The following is a 24,506-nucleotide window of genomic DNA, read 5'->3' on the forward strand; positions in this document are numbered from 1 at the left end:
CTAACAAATTTGACAGGGTATTATTGTCAATAAAAAATTACACTGACTTTTTCTATCGAATAATATAATTTTACCGCCGATTTCTTGAACACCGAGCGCCTGACGAACGTGCTCGACCAAGCCACTGAAGTCTCTGTGAGGCCCGATAGGTAACAATCGTTCAGGCATAGGAAATTCCAGCTGCGATATGCTTCTAGGACTCGTTATGTCGCTGGACATACACGTTTCACTATCCTGATCGAACGAGGAGCCTGAAAAAGTTATTTTATTTCTTTCTTATTCGACATCGTGTTTTTTTTTTTGTATATCTTCGAAATAGTAGCTAGAATTGTGAAACAGTATAGCGTTTGAAAATTTACAAATACTCACTGACTGTTAACACATCCATCTTGGACAAAGGTGATTCAGGCGAACCGTAAGTATCATCGCAACGTAGAATTCGTTGACCTACGCTTGGTCGTGGAACTATAAAATTATCGAATCGATGAAAATTCCATTTGACTTTTGTTAACAAAGATACTTACCAACTGGACGAATGGTAGTTCCAATTGGTAGGAGCCTTTCAACCGTTGGCGCGGTTAAGGGATGGGGAGGCTCGTGCCAGCTCGGCTGCTGGCCATTGTCGGTGCTCGTGACTTGCGAAGATATCGAACTGACTGCTGGAGAGCTCGAGTGGTCACTGCTCGTGACTGTAACCACTTGACTTGGAGACACAGGCGAAGCTATGGTCACACTTTGCTCTATACGTTTCTGACGACCCAGTTGTTTAGTATTTGGCGAATCTGAATTACCGGAGCCTGTTGGGGGTATCTTTTCTTTTTGGAGCTCGAATCTGTAGCGTAATCACGTTCGTCTTCGTCAGTACGAAAATGATACAGTGACGTGTTAAAGTAACTAAATGGATAAGTTTACTTTTGAACTTGAGCTGGTAGAGTGGTTGCGAGAGCGCTGCATAACTCGAAAGGCTTCGAGGAAGCAGTGTCTCCGTTGAAAGCTATCTGTACAGTGATGTTTTTTTCTTGGGCTGCTTTTTCTGGCGCTGGTTTCTCTGGAATCGCTTTCTCTAGAATCCCCTTTTCTGCCCTTTCTGACATTTTATCGATTCTCGATACGGGAGAGTACCTTTGTAGATCTGGTTGACCACTTAGCAAAGTACTCGTCACCATCATTTTTACGCCCTCGTGAACGCTCCACTTCTTTTGGGGACCAGATTTTGTACTCTGTAGAAAAATAATAGGAAGCTAATTAGCGTCAAAGAACGTTTATTGGTGGCAAAAGAAGTGACATTCAGAATTATTTTAAGGTGAACCTTCTAAATACCTGATGAGAATCCTCCTCGCTACCAAGAAACCAAGTAGGTCGGCTGATCCCTTCGGATTTCCTGATGACGTTTTGATTGTTCCAATCCATTTTTGTCAAGACGTCGGCGGTGGTTCTAGATCCATGGAGCGAAACACTTCTGGTAACAGCAGACGGGGTTTCCTCCAGTTCGCCGAGCGATCCACCACTGCTGCCATGCAAGGTGCTGTCAGATTTTGGGCTCTCGGGTATTGCAGCCAGCTCGGACTCCGTATCATCCGCATTGATCGAGTAGCTTTGCAGAGCATTCACAATAGCGGAAATTGTAACAAGCAGCTACTGGTGTAAGCACAGGCACACATGTGTCATGATGTAATTCTCTCTGGGTCCTGGACTGTATATTCTCAAGATACTCTAGGTAACTCTAGAGCCTAGAATCTGCTAGATTCACTATTCGATTAAAAGAAGGGAAGGAAATTCTACTTGATGTAAGAAAGGCCACCTCATAGGTTGTATCTCTCAGCTTTCGTTATTGCTACTTCGTTTCATGCCTATAGTAAAATACGAGAGAATGGTGGAAGTATCGATATCTTTGTTCCCCTGGTCTTGAGTCGTATCGTGAAAATGATTCTAAGATTACTATATAAAGTAAAAAATAAATTTTGAATAATCTTATGTCAACTTGCTTCATCTATTCTTAAAAGAACATGATCATTCTAAATGAGATGATGATGATAAAAATCTGGAAAAGAAGTCAAGAAGTGCAGAATTCGCAAAGACGTCAACGTGAAACATTCCAAGCTGAAGTAGCCTAATGCTCTACCTTTCCATGGGGAATCTATGATATTGACTAGGATGCAGTGTTGCTAAGAACTAGATAATGTGTAGATCAAATAACCTAGAGTGTTTGTTCGTGTAACGGCAGCTCGTTGTGCTTTCTTCCCAATGAGTCTCCATCTGACCATGCGTCGGTCCTGGACTCCGTTGATGAACCGATACCATGGGAGTCCTCATTGGAGGACTCTCGGCGTTCATATCTCCCATACCCATTAACTCATGGTCTACGCCTAGAGACGGTTGTGACACATCTGAAATTCAACAGAACGTTTTGCGAAGTCCAGTTTTCTTGTAGGAATGTACTTTTTATTTCAAAACTATTATCTGTGTATACCACGTGATCTGGATGGCGGACCACCCATCACTACGGTAGCTGGAATTCTTTTGCACTGATGATGCTGCGTGTCCAGGGTGTTTAATACGATCTTGATCAACACTTGCAACTGGCTACACCACGGTTGCTGGCCATACTGACACTAGGTACAATGAGAAATGAATACAATTCTACGAAAAGGATAGAAAGATGTTTAAAAGGTTGTCTATCTCACCTTGTACAGTATGACGAGAAGAGACATTAACCAAGATCGTCTGTTATGGGGTTCGAGGTACCAGAGACTGTAAGTTGGTGTTTGATGATCAGACGGAGGCACACCTTGCGGTGGACAAGGACAATGTTGAAGGATAGCCAGAACCGGAGGTGTCATCACCCATCCCATCACGTGATTCTGGTCTAGTAGTTGAGGAAGGTTCGCGATAAAAACGTTGAATACAGGGGAAACTCTGAAGAGAACCACGGAATTGTTACTTTGGTAATTGGTGTTGCTTCTTCTTTCTATTTTCTTTATTATTATTATTATTATTGAATACCTTAATCGTTGTGGAGAAGTATGAAAAGTGCGTTCAGTTTGGTTGTAACCTAGTAGAAGATACAAATGGCGTAGCACGATTCCTTGCGTTTTCGATAGGGGTTTCTCATCCGTTGGATAAGCCTGTGTTTATCAATATTTTCTATTAATAACGGAGGATTTTGGATGAATCAATTAAAGAAAAAAACAATTGTTCATTTACCTGGTCCTGTCTAGAAAGGAATTGCATCAACAAGAAGACCAGCAAATGCATGGTTTCTTTGTCAGCTTCTTCCAAATCCACAATTCTGTGGGTGTATCCTGGTAACGCGCTAGCCTCGTCCACCATATTTAAAGAATGAACGTGACCATCTGTAATATCGAACGCTAGTAAGCATGGTGCTCAATCAAAGTTAATCGAGTGAAATAAAAGGACTGAAGTTCATAGAAATCTTACCATCGTCGCTTGCATTTAAAAATTTTCTAAGACTTTCGTTATCTGCGATCATGCACAAGCAAAGCCTCTCTCGATGTCATCAACGAATTTCTAAGGTTACAAATCTACCTTACGTTGGTCAACACCGGGAAACTATCTACGAACATTCACAGTTATTAGGGTAAGCGATCTACCCACTACCAAGAAGAAGAAATCCATCGATCAACAGATAAAGTGTCCAAAGAAACTACACGCTAATTTCTACTCGCTACAACTACACAGAAAACATTCTCTTTCAACTTCTAAAAAATCTCAATCAAAATCGTCGGTCTTACGGACAAACTATACTCAAAACAACGGGGGAACAAAAGAATACTCTCAGTTCTGAAATTGTCATTTCCCTCGAACGAAACTCATCGCTTACAATTAGCTTCATAGCACAAAACCTACGCAATACAAGAACCAAATTCCCGTATAATCAAATCGATCATCACGACAAAGGAAACACCTTTAACCCTTTTAGTTTAGTTAGTTCATATATAAAAAGAAAATGTCTAAAGCGAGCTCCTTAAAAGGAGGCAGACGAACCATGAAACTTACCACAAAGGTTCCACATCGAACATCTCCAAACATTATCGCGTTTCGCGTACACAGAGGGGGTAAAGGGGGTGTATATGTGTACGTGTATATGTGAGAACATAGATAACACAGAGGAGAACGGCCACGTCTAAGGCTAACATCAGCAACGCTACTCTACCTGGTATACTGTTATTAGGTGGGGTGGACCCCAGCAACTGACCCAGTCCGAATCTGGAGCTCTTGCGCTTCAGGATAGGCGCCGAGTATTGCCGGCTGTACACCTTCTCCTTTTCTGCGCGGTTCGACACAGTGCAACACAATTGAAAAACGCGTGTGACAGGTCAGGACGTGAAATGGTTTTAGACGTGGTTTTTACATGGACGATCGACTAGCTTTCTGTAACTCTAAAGCTAAGTAGCCAGCAAGAGAGTCGATAGAGATCGCGAATTGTCGATTGTAAAGTCCTTCGAGAGTCAGGGATTCTCCTTTGGTAATAGAATTTTGGAATATACAGGATGTCACGAAAGTATAGATCGATCACATAGATTATACTCTGTGTAAGGATTATAATTCTACTAATATCGGAATCCCCAGGTCTCTTTAAGGACTCATTCGACTTTAACGGTATTCTGAAAGAACCTGATAAGTCTGTAATGTGACGTGACTCTCAACTTTGCAAGTCAAGATCAGAGGGACATTCTCTGACTCGGACTCCTATGTCTTCGAGTCCGACTCTTTACTTTATCCTTTAGATTTTCATGATTCATCGTCGATAGTATAGTATTTGAAGTGAATCACGATATGTCGTTCATGAACCGTGAGATTCCTGTACCTTGTTTAGTGTCCTGTCGCGGAATCATCGACGCCGGCGCTGACATGGTACGTTTGTAGGGCCATTTCGTGCCAAAACTCGCGCTCAGTGTCTTTATAGAGTTTGTCCCGCTTCCATCCGACTGGGACAGAGCTTCCTGCGCTCTGTGCACCTTCTTCATGAAGATTTCGCTGTTCAGATCCGTGTTTCTAAGATCTGCGAATCGATTCATCGATTAATATACATAGCGTGCTAAAACCACTTCGGCAAATTCAAGTTTACAGCTGAGTTTACGAACTGACCACGTAGATAGGGTACATCTCCGGATCGTTCCAAATTAATTTGAGCCTCGAGAAACAAAGCGTCGAAACGATTCAAGAAAAACTCCCAAGTTAAAACATGTCTGTCGCTGAGGCTATTGTGTAACTGATACAGTGATTGGAGTACCATTGGACGATCGACTATCACTGTATCGAATTGAGTTTCCAAGCAGAGAATCAGAGACTACAGATAGTTAAATTAAACAAATAAATATTTTGTCAGAATAAATTAATAGATACGACTAGTTACGTATGCAAATCTTACTCTCATAGCTGTATCATGGATGGTACCAAGGTACAAGGTGGCTCTCTGAGCAACATAAACGTTGCTGTCGTCCATACTCGCCACCAGATAACAGAACGCATTTGCTAGAGCAGCTTGCAGACTCATAACGTTTCTTAGAGGAGTGGAGTCCATGAATCTAGCTATCAGTGTGACTCTTTCGACTGTTGAACGTTAATAAATTGAGGAATTGATTTCTTTCAGTTAGCCTATCAACCTCCTTCCTCCTACAGTGTTTAATCGTTATACCTGCCACGAATCGAACGCGCCAATCCAAGTTATGGAATTCTTCCTGAATCAGACGCCAGAAAGTGTCCGTTCCACATGGTAAAGTGACGCAGTGGAGTAACAACGGCACGGTGACCTGGGCTATGTGAGAGTGTTCGGCGTTTAGGAGTTCCCATAGACTGTAGAAGGAGAGAAGCATAATGTAGTTCAAGAAAATCATTTAAAATCATTAAAACGGAGAAATATTGTTACTGAGGTGCAACGAATACCTGATGTTTCTATTCATCTGGAAGTATAAAGATGTTGTTGACAAGGAATAGATAAATATCATCTTTCATGGAAGATGATTAAAAAAGATATATTAAAATTCATAAGGAATAGTCTTACTTACTTTTTTATCAATAAATTTTCTTGGCACCATATGAAGAATCCTTGATGATCCTTCACTGCCATGTTGAAAGCATCTCCGTAAAGGCACATCACGTTTAGACATTGAAGCATATAGTAGAGTATGTCAGGCTTGTCAATCGTCATTATCTCCTATGAATCGGAGAAATAGGAAACCGTTTCATCTTCTAAAATATTATCAGTTTTTACAAGTACTGTACCTTCAAAAGTTTGTGTATGTACTGCAGTTGTTCAGGAAGATCCTCGATATTAAATCGAAACTTTCCAACGGAGGTGTGCCAGAAGTCGTCCGCCTCATTTTCTGGACTTAGATTCAATGGTTGATCATTTTCTCCTATCAATCGAGGTTTGGCTACGCTCACGGTGGCTGTGGCTGCAACAAAGATCCCTGATCCTTACGAAAAACCCTTGATGTCTATGAAGAGATTGGTACGTTAGCTAGGCAAATGTTAAATCTGTGGATTTATGGGATTTGAATATTTCGCGAACCGAAGTAGAATAAACCCGTGCTTGGTCAGGCATCAAACGCACGATTTCCCTCGGTCGATAAACTCGAAGTTGCGTTAATTCAGAAAATTCGTCTTCAAATAGTTTAAGTTAATTCAACGTTCACTGCAATTTTACATGATTTTCAGTAATTAAAAAATTCGACATCGAACTCGGTATTCGAAATTTGATAATTATTTTTCGACTAATCACGTTCGATCGATTTTAAAAATACGAAAGGTAGAACCAGGCGAATTTTTGTCTTACCTACGTCAGTCTCGGAAAGGGTAACTGCTCGAGCAACAGCTGACATGACCTTTTCCGTTGGCATGATAGCTGCGAGATCCAACTGCTCCGAAACTGTCTCTACTGTTGCTGTCATGATCTGTTCGAAGAACTGATATAAACGATCAAAGTAGCTACCTCCGGTCACATAGATTAGCCTACCGTGTTAATGGTTCACACAACGCCATTTTGCAGTAGAAGAAGAGAGACAGAGAGAGGCACACACAGTTTGTATTTTTTTTGTTTTTGTTTTTGTTAGACGAACAGCATGCTGCGTATTTTGTTGTTGCAGAAAGTGTTTCGCACAGAGAGATAGAAAGAAAGACGCTGTGTCTCTTAGGCGGTGTAACAAGATCGTGTAACAAGATAATAGAACATCTCAAATTTGTCAACGAGTGAAGTTTATTATGGCAGTATACCTGAGGCATGTGTGCAAGAACGCCACCGACCGAGTGCATTTCCGGCACTGGCATACTAATTACCACGTCGGATTTTGAGTCTCCTTTTCGTGCTGCCTCTGGACTTTTACGTCCATGATCCTCCGCACTTTCGTCGACGATTTTCTGAACGTTAGAAGACAGTTGAATTTAAACAGAAAATTACAAAGAGACTTTAAGCGATCTGGTTGTTCGATCGTCGCCGAATATTAGCGTAAGGAACTCACGTCAGGCGGATAAGCTGGATTTTCCGGTGCCATGTAAGTGACCAATTGCAGGCATAATTGATGCCAGATCACGCTAGATTCACAGTAAGTACACTCAGTGACTGCGTTGCACACGTGGCAGTTGTTCCAATTCGAGGCAACGATCGATTTCATCAATCGACACGCGTCCCTGCAAACCCACGTGTTAATCCCTGTGTGCTTATCTATGTTCTGCAATTCCATCTGTAATATTTGATACATTTCGTTAGATTCCTTGTTCATTCCTTCGTAATCATATCCTACTCTTAGATTTGTATCCGCAAAAATGGATGCACCTGTTTTAATAATATATCGAGCATAAGAATGCAACAGGATAAATTCAACTCCGAATTGGTAGTGAATTCCATGTGTCTCGGTGTTGGGACAACATCGTCGGATAACGGCGTCGATTTTCCTGATTCGTTTTCGACCACAGAACCTGTACATATTACGCATTAGTAAACCCTCTATTATCACGAAAACGTGAAAATTCACTTCCTTTACGAATCGGTAATTGTCATTTCGACGTACAAATAGTATTTCCTTCCTCGTCCTTCTTCTTCTTTCCTTTACTGGGTTTCTGCTCAGACTCGGCAATGTTCATGGTACCCATAACAGCCACGCCATCGCTGAACATGGAAAACAGTTGGCACAGAGGAATGCTGATCTCCAACATAGTTAGCGTTTGCAGCCAATTCAGAGCTTGTTCTTGAACCTTTGCGCAAGTGTTGACAAATCGTTTCGCCACGAAATTGTACATCTTCTTAGCGTCGAAGCCTAGAGGACTCATGTCCCGATCCAAAATTTTACTGGAGACGATAATCGAATAGTTTTCAAAATTTTCACCAAGAATTTTCTAGGCAAGAATCGTTCTTGAGCCAAGTATTTCATACCATAAAATCATCTTTAATTCGTGCAGCTCGTACTCCGGTACGTCGTTCACCATGGCCTCCATCCAGTGTGGCATCACGTAGTCCCAAACGTCTGGGGTAATTACTTCGTAGGGGACTAAGCAGAACAAGCGATTTAGGCCATCTTTTAAGTGCGACGTCCTCGAGGCCAATGTTTCCCTTAATTGCAATCATTCATTTGTCAAAATCAGCTTTATTTAGGTATCTTTTTTTTTAAATTAATTTCTACTGCTAAATTAATTTTATTACTGCTCGAATTCCTAACAAGAATTTTCAACATTCGCACCAGTGTCCTCCGACTCGAACGTAGTCCGCCGGATGTGGAAGAAGACAGGAAATGAAAACTTCGTAATGAGTTTTCATCACTTCCGACAGCCATCCACAGACGTATTCGGTTTTCAATTTCTCCAATGCACTCTCTGCTTGCCCTACGGTAAAACATCACGATAGATCAGACGTTGTTCTTAAGAAAATACCTCTTAAAGTACGTTTGAGAATATCACTGGTCGAATTTACCGTAGAAACCGGGTACTTTATCAGTTCGTGTGTTTTCGAATGGAAACGATACAAAAGCGGAATTTTGGATCACACAGCAAATACGGGGAAGGTACAAAGCTATTGAATCTGTATTAGCAGTGTTACTTCGACAGCATGCAGAAAGTATCATTGAATCTCTGAATCGATCACCGAAGGAATTTTGAGAAACCGATCGATCCAATTGTATTCTTATTTGGAAAATTCTTCGCGAGTTTTAACATGGCTATTCTCGAGAAAGAATCACTACTTCGATGCATAGAAACTTCGCACGATATTCTTTCAGCGTTGTCATTCTATGCATCGATCTTTGAGAGACTCGATCAGCCGCGACGCAGACGCACTCTTATTTCTGAGATTTCAGTGGAAGCTCTTCGTGTGTGTGTGTATGTGTGTGTGTGACATGCACACGTAAAGGCAACTTAACGCATAGGCGTCAACCTAGCAGATCGTCGTCGAATATCAAGAATTTTCTACAGTCCCTGACCATCGAATGTAAGAAATGTCATTTTTCCAGGCAAAAGTACTATGTTACAAGCAGCAAATTATACTCTTTTCTTTATGCTGTTCAACTTGTTATTAAAAGTTTCGGATGGTCCAAACTCGATAGCCGAGGGTTGCATTCACGTAACATCAAATATCAATTCTATCTATGAGAGAAGAAAATTCTATAGGTGTACTTCAAACTACACAGTAACGAAGTAAGGGAATAAACTCTGAAACGATAAGAAATGAAATATAGAAAGGTCGGAGAAACAAGCTGGAACAGCTGCAAAGCTGACGCCTCTACGACAACGAGTTCAACACAGGAAACATCGAATACATTGATTTACTGATACAATTTATAGACACACACACAAAAAAAAAAGTAGGGAGAATTTAGAGAGAGAAACAGGAAGACAACATTGAAAGCTATTCAATTGGAATATGACGAACGGCGATAGTGTTCACGATCAAGCTCTTGTCAAAACACTAAGAAATGTGTAACATGTGAATGTCTTTTTACCTAACCATGAAGATTATTAATTTTCTCTGTTTCGTTCTTTTCTAGTCACCACTTTGTCTAACGTTAAATATCGTATCGAGTGTAAAACATGGAGTAGTAATTGTGTCGAAAGCATCTGAAGACAAAGCGAAAGAAAAAGAACGAAAACCAATGGAAAAATCGGCGATCCGCTCGAATGTGCCTACGATCGCGGCCAAACACTACCTACGGTCTAGTGATGGGCTCGAGATGCTTCGAATCTCGTCGAGTACGACACTCGTGTCTCGCGTTGCTTCGACTCAGGCTACAGTTACAGTGGACGAACTGTTGTTCTCACGGACGAACAACATCCGAACGCCGAAATGCACACACTCGTAAGAATCTACATTGGACGTGTTTGTGAGAAGGACAATTCGTCGCAAAACGTATTTACCATAACCACGATCTAATAAAAAAAAGAGAAGTTTTAAAAAAAACTAAGAAGCCTTGAAAACGTCAAAGAAAGGAATTCATATCGTTTTGTAATTATTTGAAATTTGTCGTCAATCCCTTGAAAAGATTCGAAGCAACATCGTGACATCGTCGTCGTTACTCGACATTATCCAAGACGTTCCGCCGCCCATTCACTGCTCATCTACGTTCTACGTTCATTAAGTGTATAAATATGCGAAGTGTTAAATTACCAACAGAAAAGATAAGGTGCATAAGGCTTTTTTTAGTACCATCGAAAGAGTAGGCAGTAACATGAAACCAATGAAATAGCATTGACAATAAACGGCCGAGTATTTCGATCGAAGTTTCTTGATTCGGCGTGCAAAGCCCGACCAGCAGCCAGACACCGTATCTTCCAAGTAGCTGTCTCTCCTCCAAGGTAGCCGAATCGAATTGCCCACCGCTCCCGCTACCAGAACCACCCCCGCTGCTCCCACCGCCGCTCCCTGGGAATCCTGCGCTTCCCTTATTAGTATTTATTTCCAAGATGTCTCGGTTACTATCCATACTTAGCGGTTCAGCTTCCTTAAGCAGGCTGCAAGTAGAGAGGAAACCTGGTCAGTGGGATGTCAAACGCGATCTACGGCCACGTCTGGTTGTGGTCGGCTAAACACTGGCAATTTTTCACACGATAATTTTTTCAACTGATCGTTAAATATGATTTTTAACTGAGATCGACACTCTCTCGGTTAAATCTATCACTTGGAATCGATAGACGAAGGTTCTCGTTCTTTTATATTGAAATATTACCCGATAAATAGTTTCGTTGGTATCTCCAGTTATGGTAATAATAAAAGAAAGAGCGAATTTGATCGGAAGTGAGACTTGAATGTAAATAAAGGAACAAATTTCAGTGCGATTATTACTTTCGACGTTGTTTCCAATTTTGATTGTGCCGCGATTCGAAGCTTCCACTAACGATTTCAGGCGAGCCAGAAAATGAAAGAGCACCGAACGTCGAAGAATCGAAGCTTCCACGTTCAATGGTGATTTGAATTCCTTCACGATCCCTTTCTTACTTATAATTGGCAGAATATCACACCCTTTTGTATCACAAAAGATAATAAAGAATCGTGTGACGGTATCGATCGTGAAACAGTTCATAAAATTCTATATTAAATAACGACAATGTCGATCTACTATTCGGACATTCTGTGTTACAAATGTTCCAAAATAGAAATCCGATTAATCTACGTCGACCACAACGTCTGTTCGATCAGACGCGACTTTAGATCGTGCTCACCATAAGAAATTATATCCATTTATAATAGCATATAGACAGTTAGATCATCGAGAGAAATCTTGAAAGAATTCCTATCTCAAATGACAGCAAATGTAATTCACTGTTCCGTGTTCTATAATTCTAACTACGGGGACTCATGCTAGTTTCAAGATATCAAAACTACATGCAGTATTGATGTGTCGACATTCGAGAAGTAACATTCTAGACTATAAAAAAAAAAAAAAGAAAGAAAAGAAAAGAAAAAAAAAAAGAAATATCAGTGAATAAAAGATATCAAGAATATCAGAAAAAAAAGATTTCAGTATTTTATAGAGTCCGCGATTCTATTATGAAAATAACAATTGAAAAAAAAAAAATACAGAGAAAAATCAGATCCCTGGATATCCCGTTAAAAGAGTGTCTCTGTTCGTGCAGCATACCAGTGTGTCTCGGGTAATGGGTATCTATTCAAGCCTGCACCAGTGGGTCCGTTTTTATTTGTAGAAACGGTACCAAGCTGCTGGTGCGTCGTATCCAGGACGTGATACGGCGTGGTGTCCTCGCATTGCAACTTTAAGGTGCACTTTTCCTATGCTCTCTACTGTGAGGCTGAATGCTTCGGAGTCACGTGTCTTTCGCTTGTGGATAACTCGAAGAAAAACTTGTCCACGCTAGCCGCCATCCGGTTTCGAACGCTCTCCACGATTTTCGAGGCGACTTCGGTGCTGCACTTTTCATTGAACGTTTTCAATAGTCGATAGAAGCGATTTAGTGAAAGTTTATTCACGTTGGTTATCGCATCTCGACTCCTTTAATTCGCGAGTCGGTGAATCACGTTAACGCTGGCTCTAAAATCTCTAGAATTTTGAAGTTTTTCCAAAGACAAGTTCCTTATTTTGAGATTATATCCCCGACGAATCCATAGAGATTTTCGAAGTCTGGAGGCTTTAGCGTCTATGACGGATCGAGATGTACGCGAAACAATTTATTATCAAGTATGATAAAAGGGAACGTGGAAGATACATTCTTGGTCGGAATGGGGTGACATGCGACATCTCGATCGTTTCTGTGAATATTCAAACACAATAATATGGAGCATCGATTAACCACGTTTAATGGAAATTACTGTAATCGAATATCGACAATTTATGCTATACGAAAATATAGCAGAAGAGTTGCTTCGATGTATCCTAAGTTTCCATTGAACGTAGTTACAGCATAATGTCTTACCAAGCAGGATGGACCAGCACGAACAAACACGCAAAGCAACAATGATCCTGCGATCATTCGTTAGTACGCGTCATCGTGTTACTTTCGAACACATCGAAGATTGGACATCGTGGATAGTGATTAACAACCATCGTTTGGATGCGACCTGTTACCGCTAAATAAATAATTAACTATCCCGTTAACTACAATTTTTAACGATAAATTTTTCTTCTTTTCAATGGAAATTTTTTAATATCGTAGAGCTACCGTGTATATCAGAAATGAACACATAATTAATACATAACGTACGATCATGGTCGCGATCTGTGGGTTGGTAAACACGAATGAAACCAATCGAACTGCATCAACGTGCGTCGCATACGTTCACGTCATCAAAAAACGCTTCTGTCGCAGAAAGGACTTTGACATCGATGATACGCTAGAGACAAGAGACTCTGTATCTTTCTTACTATATTTAGATAAGCATAGGCTCAAAATTTAGGATATTTAATCGATTGAAAATTCTTAATGTTTAAACTAATCAGAGATCCGTGTGAGCGAATCTCTCGTCTCTAGTCGCGACAACGTCTCATTAAACTCGTGCAAATTACAACGACTGTTAGTGTCCCTTGTCCCAACCATAGTCCCCATCCTTGTTCCGATATCTTTCGAACTTTAAGCGATACAGGATCTTTTAGCAAATAGAAAATGGGTTGGAAGTTAGGTGTCTCACCTGACGATCGCTTGTACCATATAGGTCTGCGTCTGAGGATCCAATTTCGATATGTGAGGCAACGCCGTATGATACACGTGGTCCTCACCTCGGCCTTTGTCGTGTCGATTAGTGTGACATTTGTGGCAATAGCGAATCGGATGGTTTCCGTTGTAGCTGGCGCATTCGGTGGAGAAACAGACGCTGATCGCCGACTTGTCTGTGGCTTTACAGTTCTGACGTGATTTAGAAATGTTAAGGCGTGTGAAAGGGATTAAATTCTCGATAGGAAGATCTATTCTCGTGTCTGAATTTATTTTAGATTAATTTTCAACTAAAAACCATTCGACTCACCTTATTTTCGCATATCATCGACACCTGTTGCATGGGATGCAAAATGTCGTAAAACATTTGATTAGGATGCGCCCTATGTATTTCATTCGCGCATTCGATACACAGATACATAGGTGGTGGTGTTTCTGTAGCGAATGTGATAGATATTCGATGATCGTAACAAACTTTGCCAGCTTCGGCGTTGCCCGCGTTTGGACAAGAATCTCTTTGACAGACGAATGGTGCCAAATCATCTGCATATGTTAAATTCATATTTTGTATTTTATCGAACGAAGGTTTCAGCGATATTATGAAAATCCCATGGGGAAACGCACTTGCGAATTTCATTAGAACCGCCCTTCGATCGAAGAGATTCGGATTGAACGATGGCCAGTAGTAGAAGAGCAATTTAGCTGCTGAAGCTCTTGCCGGTGCCGTGCCGTAAGCAACCACGCAAAGAATGTCTTTTACCACGCCTGGTTTCAGTGCCATTAGACATTCCAATAGTTGACAATGGTGAGCTAAACAATCATAGACGTTTAGACAATTTTTTTGGAATCTTTAATTACGAATACATCTCTGCATCTTATAAAAATATAACGATGGAAATTAGAACCTGGGTTAGTGGAGTATTGAAAGATCATCATGATAACAGCCGCTATCGACTGACTAGCCGCGTTCTCCGTTCCATCCTCGGTTTTCCTTGCTATAATTAAAGAAACATATTTGAAATAATCAAACGTGTTTTAGTCTCTGCATCTATTGCACGAAACGAAGATACCTACTGATGGTGAATGGTAGAATGTAGAAACAGAGATAGTTGACGATATCTTGATGAAGTTCCACTGGAAGTACCGAGATCGAGCTGGCCGTGAGGTAAGGTACATTGTCGATCATATCGTGGTCCAAAAAAGGCAAGAGACACGCGAGACACTGAAGCAATGCCTGTCCAAACACTGAAACATGGATTTCGAAATGCAAAAGATCGAATAAAAAGAAAATATAGGACAGACCTTGCAAACCGGTGTGAATGGAGGAAACAACATCGATCAGCTGAGTGAGCGCGTTGTACAGCTGTTTGTAATCCAAATTCGGGTAAAGAGCCATACGTTCTGCGTCGTACTTCTGAGACTTGATCATTTCGAAAGGTGCTTCGCGAACTTCTTTTAACAGAGCTGTGAGACAAAGCATAAATTATCAAACGATTTTTAACAGACACGGATAAAACGATATTGCGATTATTACACAGCAGCATTTGAGAAAAGAATTTGACTGTGTTTGCCATGTCGAGACCAGAAGGTACGGGTTGACTACCGTGAAGAAGTCTCTGATAGTAGTCGTGGAGATTAGTTAACTTCAATGAATCTGAAAAAGAGCAGTTACACGTAAATAAATATAGAAAACATTGCGTCATTTTTCTAGTACTCACATGCTGCGAATCTGGTCCCCATTTTCTGTATTTTTTACTCCTTTTGTACTTTATTAAAGTGACAAGGCCACGGTACACAGATGATAATCAAAACACCACGAATTTCACGTTACGCCATTGTCAACCACCTGCATTTCCTCGTCTTATTTGTGAATTTTTCCTCGTTCGATCGCCGCGATTATGATGAACGACATAAAACGCGAGACCTCTCTTCGTGATATGTTTTGCGACTGCAGAATCAGCACGGGTCCATTCCAGCACAGTCGTCGATGGAGAATGAGCGCGCAGGTCGTATCGACCTGTTTGGGAGAGCGGCGCCCTCTCATCTTTTCATCCCCTTCCGGGGCAGAGCTCGATTCCCGGGAAAATCCAAGAGACACGAACAAATTTGCAAACTACTGAAAAATCTTCATAGCTGATATCGATGTTCTAACGTATATTCGATTTATAATAATTAATCAGAGATAGCGACGGATCTACCTTAATGAAATCGAACACGACGCTACCAATGTTCGTTGAGTAATCTTTTTACGATGAAAATTATATAATCATTTTATTCTTTATCATTTTTTAAATCGCTGACATGATTGTTTCGATCGAGCGATGTTGGCGCGTTTGGGAATTCATTCCGACCAACGAGAAATAGAATCCGCCGACCGATGCTCGTTAAACGAGATATATATCATGGTCTAATGACGGAAAGCCGTCTGAAGACGCGTTATGTAAGAAGCTTCCGTGCGATCACGTAACTTCGATCGCATGAGGTTTGACAATTATTCCGTAATATCATTATCCTTGATCCAATGAGCTGCAATTACGGTCTTTAAGAGATTACCAGGTACCGTGGAATTTACGACAGAGCTGCATTAGTAAACGAGCCTTTCAGATCGTTACCTGTTATCGTTACTTCGTTTTGGAAAACGTTTCGAAACGTTGATAAGATAGTCACGTGTCTACACTGATGATCAAGTGGTCTACTCTAAACTTTAGATATCCGACTCTGAATCGGTGATTCGAGATTTTATAATTTTTTTACTTACATCTTTCAACCTAACCGGTTGTTTTTATACTACGATTATGCCATATTAAAATTCTCTGATCATAAAGCGTTTGAAAAACGAGCGAATAAAGCAAATTCAGAAAACAAAGAAAAGTGTACCTGCCCTATTTTTCTCGCATGATCTTCGTGTATTACGTCACTGTATTTATTTAGAGCAAGGCTAATGGAACCCATTTTTCCGGAACTGAGGGAGGGAAGATAGAAAGGATGAGATGAGGGGAAAGGAAATTTGAGAGGGAGGAAAGAAGAAAATTACTCTGTTGGATTCGTAGCTGTAAAAAATCGTTCCTTGATCATCCGCAACAGTTGTCGAGCTAAACAATCCCACGGATTTCGTAGTGACTTTCGTGCTAAAGCACCGTGAACCAGGCTGTAACTGTGTCACGAGGGGTCGATTCTAGGCCGACCTATGACGTACGACTCGCAATCGATATCATCTAAATACGATGCACACTTGCGAGTGGTGAAGTCATTCTCCGGAATACGTGCGCTTTGCGCGCTGCTGTTCGATCGCCACACCGCGCCGCTTGTTAATCGAAATATATCTACAACGACACCGGAACCCACCTTTAAATATACCTTCCGTGTCCTGTAATACGCGCTAGGCCGATCGATCTCGTCGACACCTGCCTTCGACCCGTCAACGTGTCATAACAATCGAATCAAAGCAATCTGTTCATTGTGACGTCGCCACGTCATTTACGTGGAAACGTGGCTAACACGTATTCTTTCGAGAATTTTTATTTTCTGATGATGTAGAAGGATGGAAATAAACGTTTAATATCATGATAGCCAAAAGAATTGTTGCGAGATTGAAGAAAGGAACTGTTGAAAGGGAGGTGAATTATAGAGGAAACGATATCTCGATCGGTAATTTTCGAATATTCGCAGGGAGGACAGACGAAACGATCGAATCGATACGAAAAAATCCGTGTACTCGATTAAATTACGAAATTGCTTTAGGGTAGCGGTGCGATTGAAATGAAACGAACGCGTGTGGCGGTCGATAAAATGATAGTAGAAACGTATTTTACCTGATAAAAGTTTCTGGTATGTTTGGAAGAGAAGAAGGGACCAGTGTAGGACTGCAACTTCGCGATAAAGGGGACGTAATCGCGAGGGGTGCGAAGGCAGGTGACTGGATCGATTTCTCTATCTGGCGCGCGCCTGTGTTCGAATGGTTGCAGCAGTGACGCAGACGCGAATTCACGCGAGATCGCGTGCTTCGCCTCGACAAAGCTATTTAAAAAGATATAAAAAGAAAAAAACACCGAAAAACGAAATACTACAAAATTCCATCTTAAGAATCCAAAAAAGTACTAAACAACGAAGAACACGTGGCAAGAAAAGAAGAGAAACTGAAAGAGTACGAAAATAAGCACATTGTTACGAATGTGAAAAGGATGAAACGTGAAAAATTAAAAAGATACAATAAAGAGGCAGAAAAAGGAAAGGGAGAATAAAAGACAAAATTGAATTGTCTAGATGAGACGTACGGTAGCAAACGAAAACAGAAGATACAGACTTCGCGATGGGGTGAAAGAGGGTTAAAGCAGGACAAAGGGAGCAAAAGAAGTGGGAAAAAGATGGTAGAATGGATATACACACGAATGCCGGGTTGCCTAGGACACCACATGGACACCACGTTCGCGTTACGACGTCACGGGACGCGATGGGGGTGGAATGCCGCGCAACCCTCGGCCTATCGTGGTGTCTTAGAAAACAGTGCTCGCGGGGCAGGCCACGTCGAAAGTCGTGCGGTGAACCGCGCTCCGTCACGCTTCGATACTCACACGAGAAAGGTACGAGAAATCTGTCAGCGCGCGTGTGTAGACATTAGAAATCTTGGAACGAATGACGATTTAAAAGTAGAAAATTGAAACGTAGTGTCGTTCGAAATTTAGAAAGGTAACGAAATTTATTTTGGTTGTTATCTCCCAATGCATCGATGAAATGGAATTATTTTTCACTGGTAAAACTTATTTTTGATTTGATCGAGGCACAAGTTTTGACGTTTTGATCCTACGCTGTCGCGTTCGTTTTGTATCGAAAGGCAAGTTACGAAGATAGATAGTGCAAGGAAATGTTCGAAAAATCCGATCTCAAAGACGAACGTAGTTAAGATAGTTTTCATTTGTAAGGTACAGCTTTCCGTTTCGTTTCCTTATTACGAATTCCAACTGCAAATCTTGATCCTGAAGGGATTTCTTTCTGTAAGAAATTTAATTATATCTTCAAAAATTCAATTCTGAAAGAAAAAAGAGACAGAGAGAGGGAGAGAGAAACGATCGATGCGTAGGAAATCTGTCCAAACGAACGAATCGTCGATTTCTGCTCGATAATTCTTTCCGGTCGATCGAAAATCGTTTTGGGACGCAATCGTTTATGCACTCGCATTCGTCATCACCGTGTCTGATCCCATCAATTGATTAATGCCACCCTCGGCTAGATAGCTGGTGCTTTCCGGTGGTCGGCGAGATAATAAAAAGCAAACAGATGAATCAACCGGCATTCGAGGCCAATAGGCGGAGGCGACCAGGACCCGGTTCGGTGGCTCGAGAGGGTGGCCATCCCCCTTTTGTAGCCTGTCAACGGGCATAACGGAGCTGCAAGGGTCCATGTGATTTGATTATGTTGGTAATACGCTCCGTATGCTACCCTAATTGCTGCGGCCAGCCCCCCACGACGCGATACTTGCGCAACGATCGCGCAGGAATCCGATTCGCTGGAAGAATTTACGGTAGCTCGTTCGAGGGTAACTTGTTTGTTTTTCCTCTTGGAAACGGCCAATTTTATTCTATCGTAAAATCGTACAAGGCGATGTCGCTAAGTTGCTGGAAGAGCGACGCGGATAGAAGAAGGGACTTCTTCGGAAAATCGTTTCGAATTAGGAAGCTCGAAGTAGTAACTTATTTATTGCTCGACTATGTAACAATGAAGATATTTCTTTCTTTTTTAAATTAGTCAATAATTTTATTATTTTATTTTATTTTTCTGTAAAAGAAAAAATCGAGGCCAGCTTGGTTAATTTCTTCGAGTGAAATTTTCACGAACTTTAATTTACGTAAACAGAATCATGTCGATAAGGAACTATACGACTATCCTTCGAAATATTCCGCGATATATAATATTTTACGAGCGCAACTCGCAAAATCCAACAACTTAACTCGTACAAGAGGCATCGTCAAACGTCCCTAACTTGGGAAGGTCGAAAATGGTCGTCGAAAGCTTCGATGTATCGATCCAGACGAACCTCCTTGAGGCTGTCGTTTCCGCTATTCTCCACCTTACCCCCGCCTCGATAAATCATTGTTTCTTTACAAAAACATGTTCCAACTGCATTTCACCTGCAGAGATTGCACAATTGTCCGCAGTCCAAGCAATGATCGATATTATCGCGTATGCTAGTTGAAACTAAATTAATTGTTGCGCCACCTTGGTAGAGATAAAAAGCGAACGATGATGTCAGGATTATTATTGGCGTCATGACGGCGTCTAACCAACGTTACAATTAGAAGATTCGCATGCAATCTCGTTTCATGACGTCAGGATGATCGTTAGAAATATCAGAGATCGGACGATAACGTAGCGAAGGTCTTTGGTTGCTCGTTAATATATTTATCCTTCTCGATGCTCCAGAAAATTTCTTCGCTGTTCCACTTCGAAACTGAATCACTTAAACAGCGATCGTTTCGTTAAACGATCGTTCGACTCGTATCCGTTTCGATCTACGATCGATAAGCGACGTGCGTGCTAGCTAACGATGTTGGCGAATTAAATTTGTCGCCTCGGTTTCGAGCTCAATTATTTAGTTCAACGAATTATAGAGCTGCCACGCCGCATAGGGATGTGAAATGCAAATATAGATTCTCAGTGGCTCTCAGCTTTCAGACAGGCCATCTTCTGCCATTCTTTATACACCGTTAAGATGTAATTTTACCAAAAAAGATGTAACATACTCGCGAAGTTTAGACCGTTAAAAAAATGGCTCGTTAAATCTGTTATCAAAAATTAATGAATCGTGGAATTCGTTTAGAAAAAAAGAAATTGACGGAAACCCATCCAACGACTCACAAACTCTTCAAAATTGTCCCCAATTCGCCTCACGATCTCTATCGCGAAAATCGGTTGCCCTGATCGAGTTCGCGCACGAGGAAAACGCTTGGTCGGGGCACGATCAACCGGCTGTGATCTACAATCGAAGGGGGTTGATTTGCGAACCGAAATTAGCATGCGTTTGTCGGAAAAAAGATTTGCGTCTCCGATACGCTCTCGAGATGTTTTAAGATAGATGGTTCGCTACGCGAATCGCGTCTTCTGTGCAATGCGTGTTCGCAATGCGTGTCGTGGACGCAGATGCGGGCCAGAGATACGAGCGCCACGTTAACCCATTAATCGTGGAATTCCACCCTCGACGGTGGAGCTGCGCCGCTTGTAAACTGCCGGATTTATTACGGCTGTATTTATTAGGCAGAATAATTGGTGTCATTGCTGATCCTTCCACGAGAGGCGAACTTTACGAGGAGATTAACATAATCGAGCCTCAATTAACTCGTGGAAGACAAACATTGCGTAACATTTCAATCGCAATATCTTTAATATGAGTGACTTCTATTTCTTAACGTCGCGATTACAAATCGATCTCGTTACCTGTATTATCATCTCCGAAGGAACAATGACTTTATCGTGCAATGTTTGTTCTTCGTTTTATTTATTGCCATCATCGAACAATCGATTGTCTTGATAAAGCAGATGAACGATCGTTAACGAAAGATCTTCAAAGGGTATCCGATCGAAAAGTTGAAGCTTGAAAGTCTAAGCAAACGTCCCGACCGCCGTCGACATTAGGTGCACCTCCAAGGCCGCTGCGACGTTCCGCACGTGACCTTAAACACTGCTTCGTGTCAAAGGTCTGTGACCTCGCCTTTACCTGTTTTACCCACGAAGTATACCGTGCGACATTCAACTTAAAATAGTCTCCTTTCTAGTAACTTCATTCTACCCTATCCGATGACATTTACAGTACAGTAACAGAGTTACGTATCAACTGCAAATGAATTTCTATACATAATTGGTCGATCGTATTTCCAAAAATATAGCAAATCATAAAAATTAGCAGGAACAAGAAGGTCCGGTCGAATTCTAAATGGCGATTCGCGATGGCCTCTCGGGATTCCGGTTATCGTTCGTTAAGGTGGTAAATCATTAAGCGGATGACGGGGGTTTCGCTTTGGTTGCGCGGTAATAACAGTATCGGTAAGTAATAGCCTGGTGAACTGGCTGCGGCACTGTGCATACCTAGTAATGCGGTAGTGGCAGGGTTCTGTTGCGTTATAAAGTGGCCTTAAGGTGTGCACTCAGTGTCCAGTTACGCGAAACCGTTGCCGCTCGATATCGTCGCGGCTGGCAGTTTTGTCTTCGGTATTGATTCGTCCGAAGTTATGCTGCACACCGTTCGATATCGTTGTGCCATCGCGAGAATATGTATCTCGATGTTAATCGCCGTCACAATGGGCATGTTAATCACGACGCGCTAAAATGCTGCTGCAAACGCGTTAATTGTGGGAACGAGACGCTAATGAATTCGTCGTACCGCAATTTAGCCAAGAAATTATTGTATCATGTTCGATTTCCATACGATTACAGTAGCTTAAAAATCATAAAGACTTTATCCACCCCGATTACACGAAATTCGATCGTTTCTTTGCGAAACTCTATCTCAAAATTATCCCGAATTTTCCAAGACTCAAAATTGCTTTCTCATTTTGTTTGCCACTTATCGTTAATACGGCTGTTTATCTTGTAAAATATCATATACACGTTGGTATCGATAATTATTCAACGAGGAGCATAAATCGAATCGGGAGACAGGAATACGGGAGGCGGCCGAACGTCGCCGCGTGATCTCGATCTCTCGGCCTGTTGTCGGCCAGCGGGATTAATTATGTATGAGTTACTTTCGCGCGTTTAGATGGCCGCGTTTAAGCCCGTTTCACCGGTGGCAGTGATCCGGCGCGAAACATAAAACAGTCGGAGTCCTTGCCACAGCCTTGCGTTTTCTCCTTGAGGCTTGAATTCTATTTAAATACGCGGCACAGAGCGCGCGACCCTTGGGTGGGGGGGCCTGTAGAACTGGCGGCATTTCTACTCGCTCTTTCTACGCTCCACGCTGTCCTTTTGTTCCCTGACCGCCTCTTTCACTCGACTTCTCCGCGTTGTCCGCGATTTCCGCTGATATTTTCCTCTTTCTACGCTAAAATAATCGACGATGTGGTTTATTAAACGATCGATCTTCCCAATTCTTTGTCGTCGAGTGATTTCATCGTTGATTCGCTTGAAAAGATAGTTTGTCATCATTTGTATTAGGATTTAAACAATTTGTACGGATATCGAGCGAGGAAGAGTAAATAGAAATTAGTTGGTTGAATATAATTGCCTTCGTTTATTGACTAGATCAAATTTGTTTAAACATATAATTGAAAAGATAACTCGTTGCCTGATGCAGATCTAACTTGGCTCCTCATCGACACACGTTCTCGTAATTGTGAAATCTGGCCTTTCTCCGAACTTACCCGAACTTACATCTCCGAACACGTATCAAATTCTCCTTACAAAACCATCTTGCCGAACCACCACAAATATACCGTAAAATACACGAAAAAGCATAAATCTTCGCGCATAAGGCTACCTTTGAAACTTCCACTTCCTGCTCCCCTCTATTGGCCAGCAAAAGAAAGATCTCCGATACGAGTTGTCTCTTTTTCCGTACACGCTGTTAATCAGTGTCTTTCGATCAGTTCGTGTCCGCGGCACTTAACAAAAATAATGGAGATAAACTCGCGGACGCTGCGTTAATGCTACAGAAAGTTGGGACAAAGAGACGCGCGGGATTCTGGCTCGCCTTGGCGCGGAGCCTGTCAAGTTCCTGTTCCCTCTTCAAGGTCCGCCGGTGGCCGACGTCTGAGTCAAGCGAGTCAACGCGCTCCCGGCTGCTGTCCCTCGTCGTGTTTTTCCGTTGTCGATGTTATTCTTGCACGGATCACCCGCGGACATTGTTCCCGGTGACCTGACGCGTTCTCATGGCCGGATGGAACTCGACCATCCAGAGAATCAACCGATCTTTCCTTATTTGGACGTAAACCGGATGAAAGAATGAAACATTCTTCCTGTTTTGCTTCGCACCTGCTCGTAAAAATACAGAGACTCTGTTTCATTTTTTATTTGGCATGTGGCCCCTCTTATATAACCTTATCGGGGGAAAAATCTTACGATTCGTAATTTTTCGAGATAAAACCCTGAATAATATTTACACACAACAGTAAAACCTGCAACTCATTATCTGCCGAATCACTGATATTAGTAGTTAATAAGCGATGACTCAAAACGTGTGTGATGTGAATGGACTTTCTATCTATTTGTCGGGAGTCCAAAGAAAAAGGCGATTACTCAATAACAAGCAATGGATATTTGGTTTGATTAATCTATTCAAAGAATATGAGTCAAAATAAATCGTATTCATCCACACATTGTTTGTAATCGATGAATCATTACGACTAGAAATTCGTGTCTGAAAGTATTCCACTGACCACACGCAAATTTGCATCACGTATAGATAGCTATAGTTGTTCGTTAAATTAATGTTATGTTATTAATAGATAGCTTTCACTCGACAATTTATCTAGTCTTTCTCTCGGTGAAAACACGAAGAATATCTCCAAAAAACGAGTTTCAAAGAAGCCGAAGGCTTCTCGATATAGTAATCATTAAAAAAACATCCTCAACTCGTTAACGAATTAGGTCGATGCCAGCAAAACGTCAACTAAAACGTCACTAACGTATAAATCGATCGTAGATTGCAGATAAGTTCTTGGAACTGTGTGAAAGAAGACCACGTGTTCAATTCTTTCAGATAAGCGGAACGAGGTAGGAGAACGCTGGTAGACAGGAAGTCTGGTCCAGGGTTAATACGTCAAATATGGTGATTCCTGAACAGGGACCAGCTAAAAGATCGTTAACGGAAGGCCCGTCGTGATTTCAAGCCGTCTGACCTCCAATTTCCGACTTCCCTGTACATGATTCCGTAGTCGCAGCTCTGTAATTTACAAATCGGTAAATATCGA

At 41.6% G+C, this 24,506-nt stretch overlaps 1 protein-coding gene across 1 annotated transcript in view; it reads right to left on the reverse strand.

Moving 5' to 3' along the window:
• Positions 1-24,506, reverse strand: part of LOC132913011 (protein unc-79 homolog) — a 49,176-nt gene that overhangs the window by 3,971 nt on the left and 20,699 nt on the right. The window contains 34 exon segments of the mRNA XM_060970887.1: positions 75-251; positions 370-465; positions 525-832; positions 913-1,220; positions 1,321-1,594; positions 2,198-2,387; positions 2,471-2,612; positions 2,685-2,916; positions 3,004-3,125; positions 3,205-3,353; positions 4,175-4,288; positions 4,829-5,023; positions 5,110-5,311; positions 5,393-5,574; positions 5,660-5,817; positions 6,030-6,178; positions 6,247-6,419; positions 6,800-6,929; positions 7,237-7,380; positions 7,482-7,703; positions 7,796-7,938; positions 8,031-8,308; positions 8,393-8,569; positions 8,697-8,838; positions 10,652-10,876; positions 10,931-10,956; positions 13,586-13,800; positions 13,919-14,151; positions 14,233-14,418; positions 14,514-14,603; positions 14,683-14,853; positions 14,911-15,072; positions 15,143-15,262; positions 15,327-15,379. Coding sequence (XP_060826870.1) covers positions 75-251; positions 370-465; positions 525-832; positions 913-1,220; positions 1,321-1,594; positions 2,198-2,387; positions 2,471-2,612; positions 2,685-2,916; positions 3,004-3,125; positions 3,205-3,353; positions 4,175-4,288; positions 4,829-5,023; positions 5,110-5,311; positions 5,393-5,574; positions 5,660-5,817; positions 6,030-6,178; positions 6,247-6,419; positions 6,800-6,929; positions 7,237-7,380; positions 7,482-7,703; positions 7,796-7,938; positions 8,031-8,308; positions 8,393-8,569; positions 8,697-8,838; positions 10,652-10,876; positions 10,931-10,956; positions 13,586-13,800; positions 13,919-14,151; positions 14,233-14,418; positions 14,514-14,603; positions 14,683-14,853; positions 14,911-15,072; positions 15,143-15,262; positions 15,327-15,348 — 5,857 coding nt within the window. The 5' untranslated portion in view covers positions 15,349-15,379.

This window comes from Bombus pascuorum, chromosome 12, assembly GCF_905332965.1.
Source record: "Bombus pascuorum chromosome 12, iyBomPasc1.1, whole genome shotgun sequence".
In the NCBI taxonomy this organism is placed as follows: Eukaryota; Metazoa; Arthropoda; class Insecta; order Hymenoptera; family Apidae; genus Bombus; species Bombus pascuorum.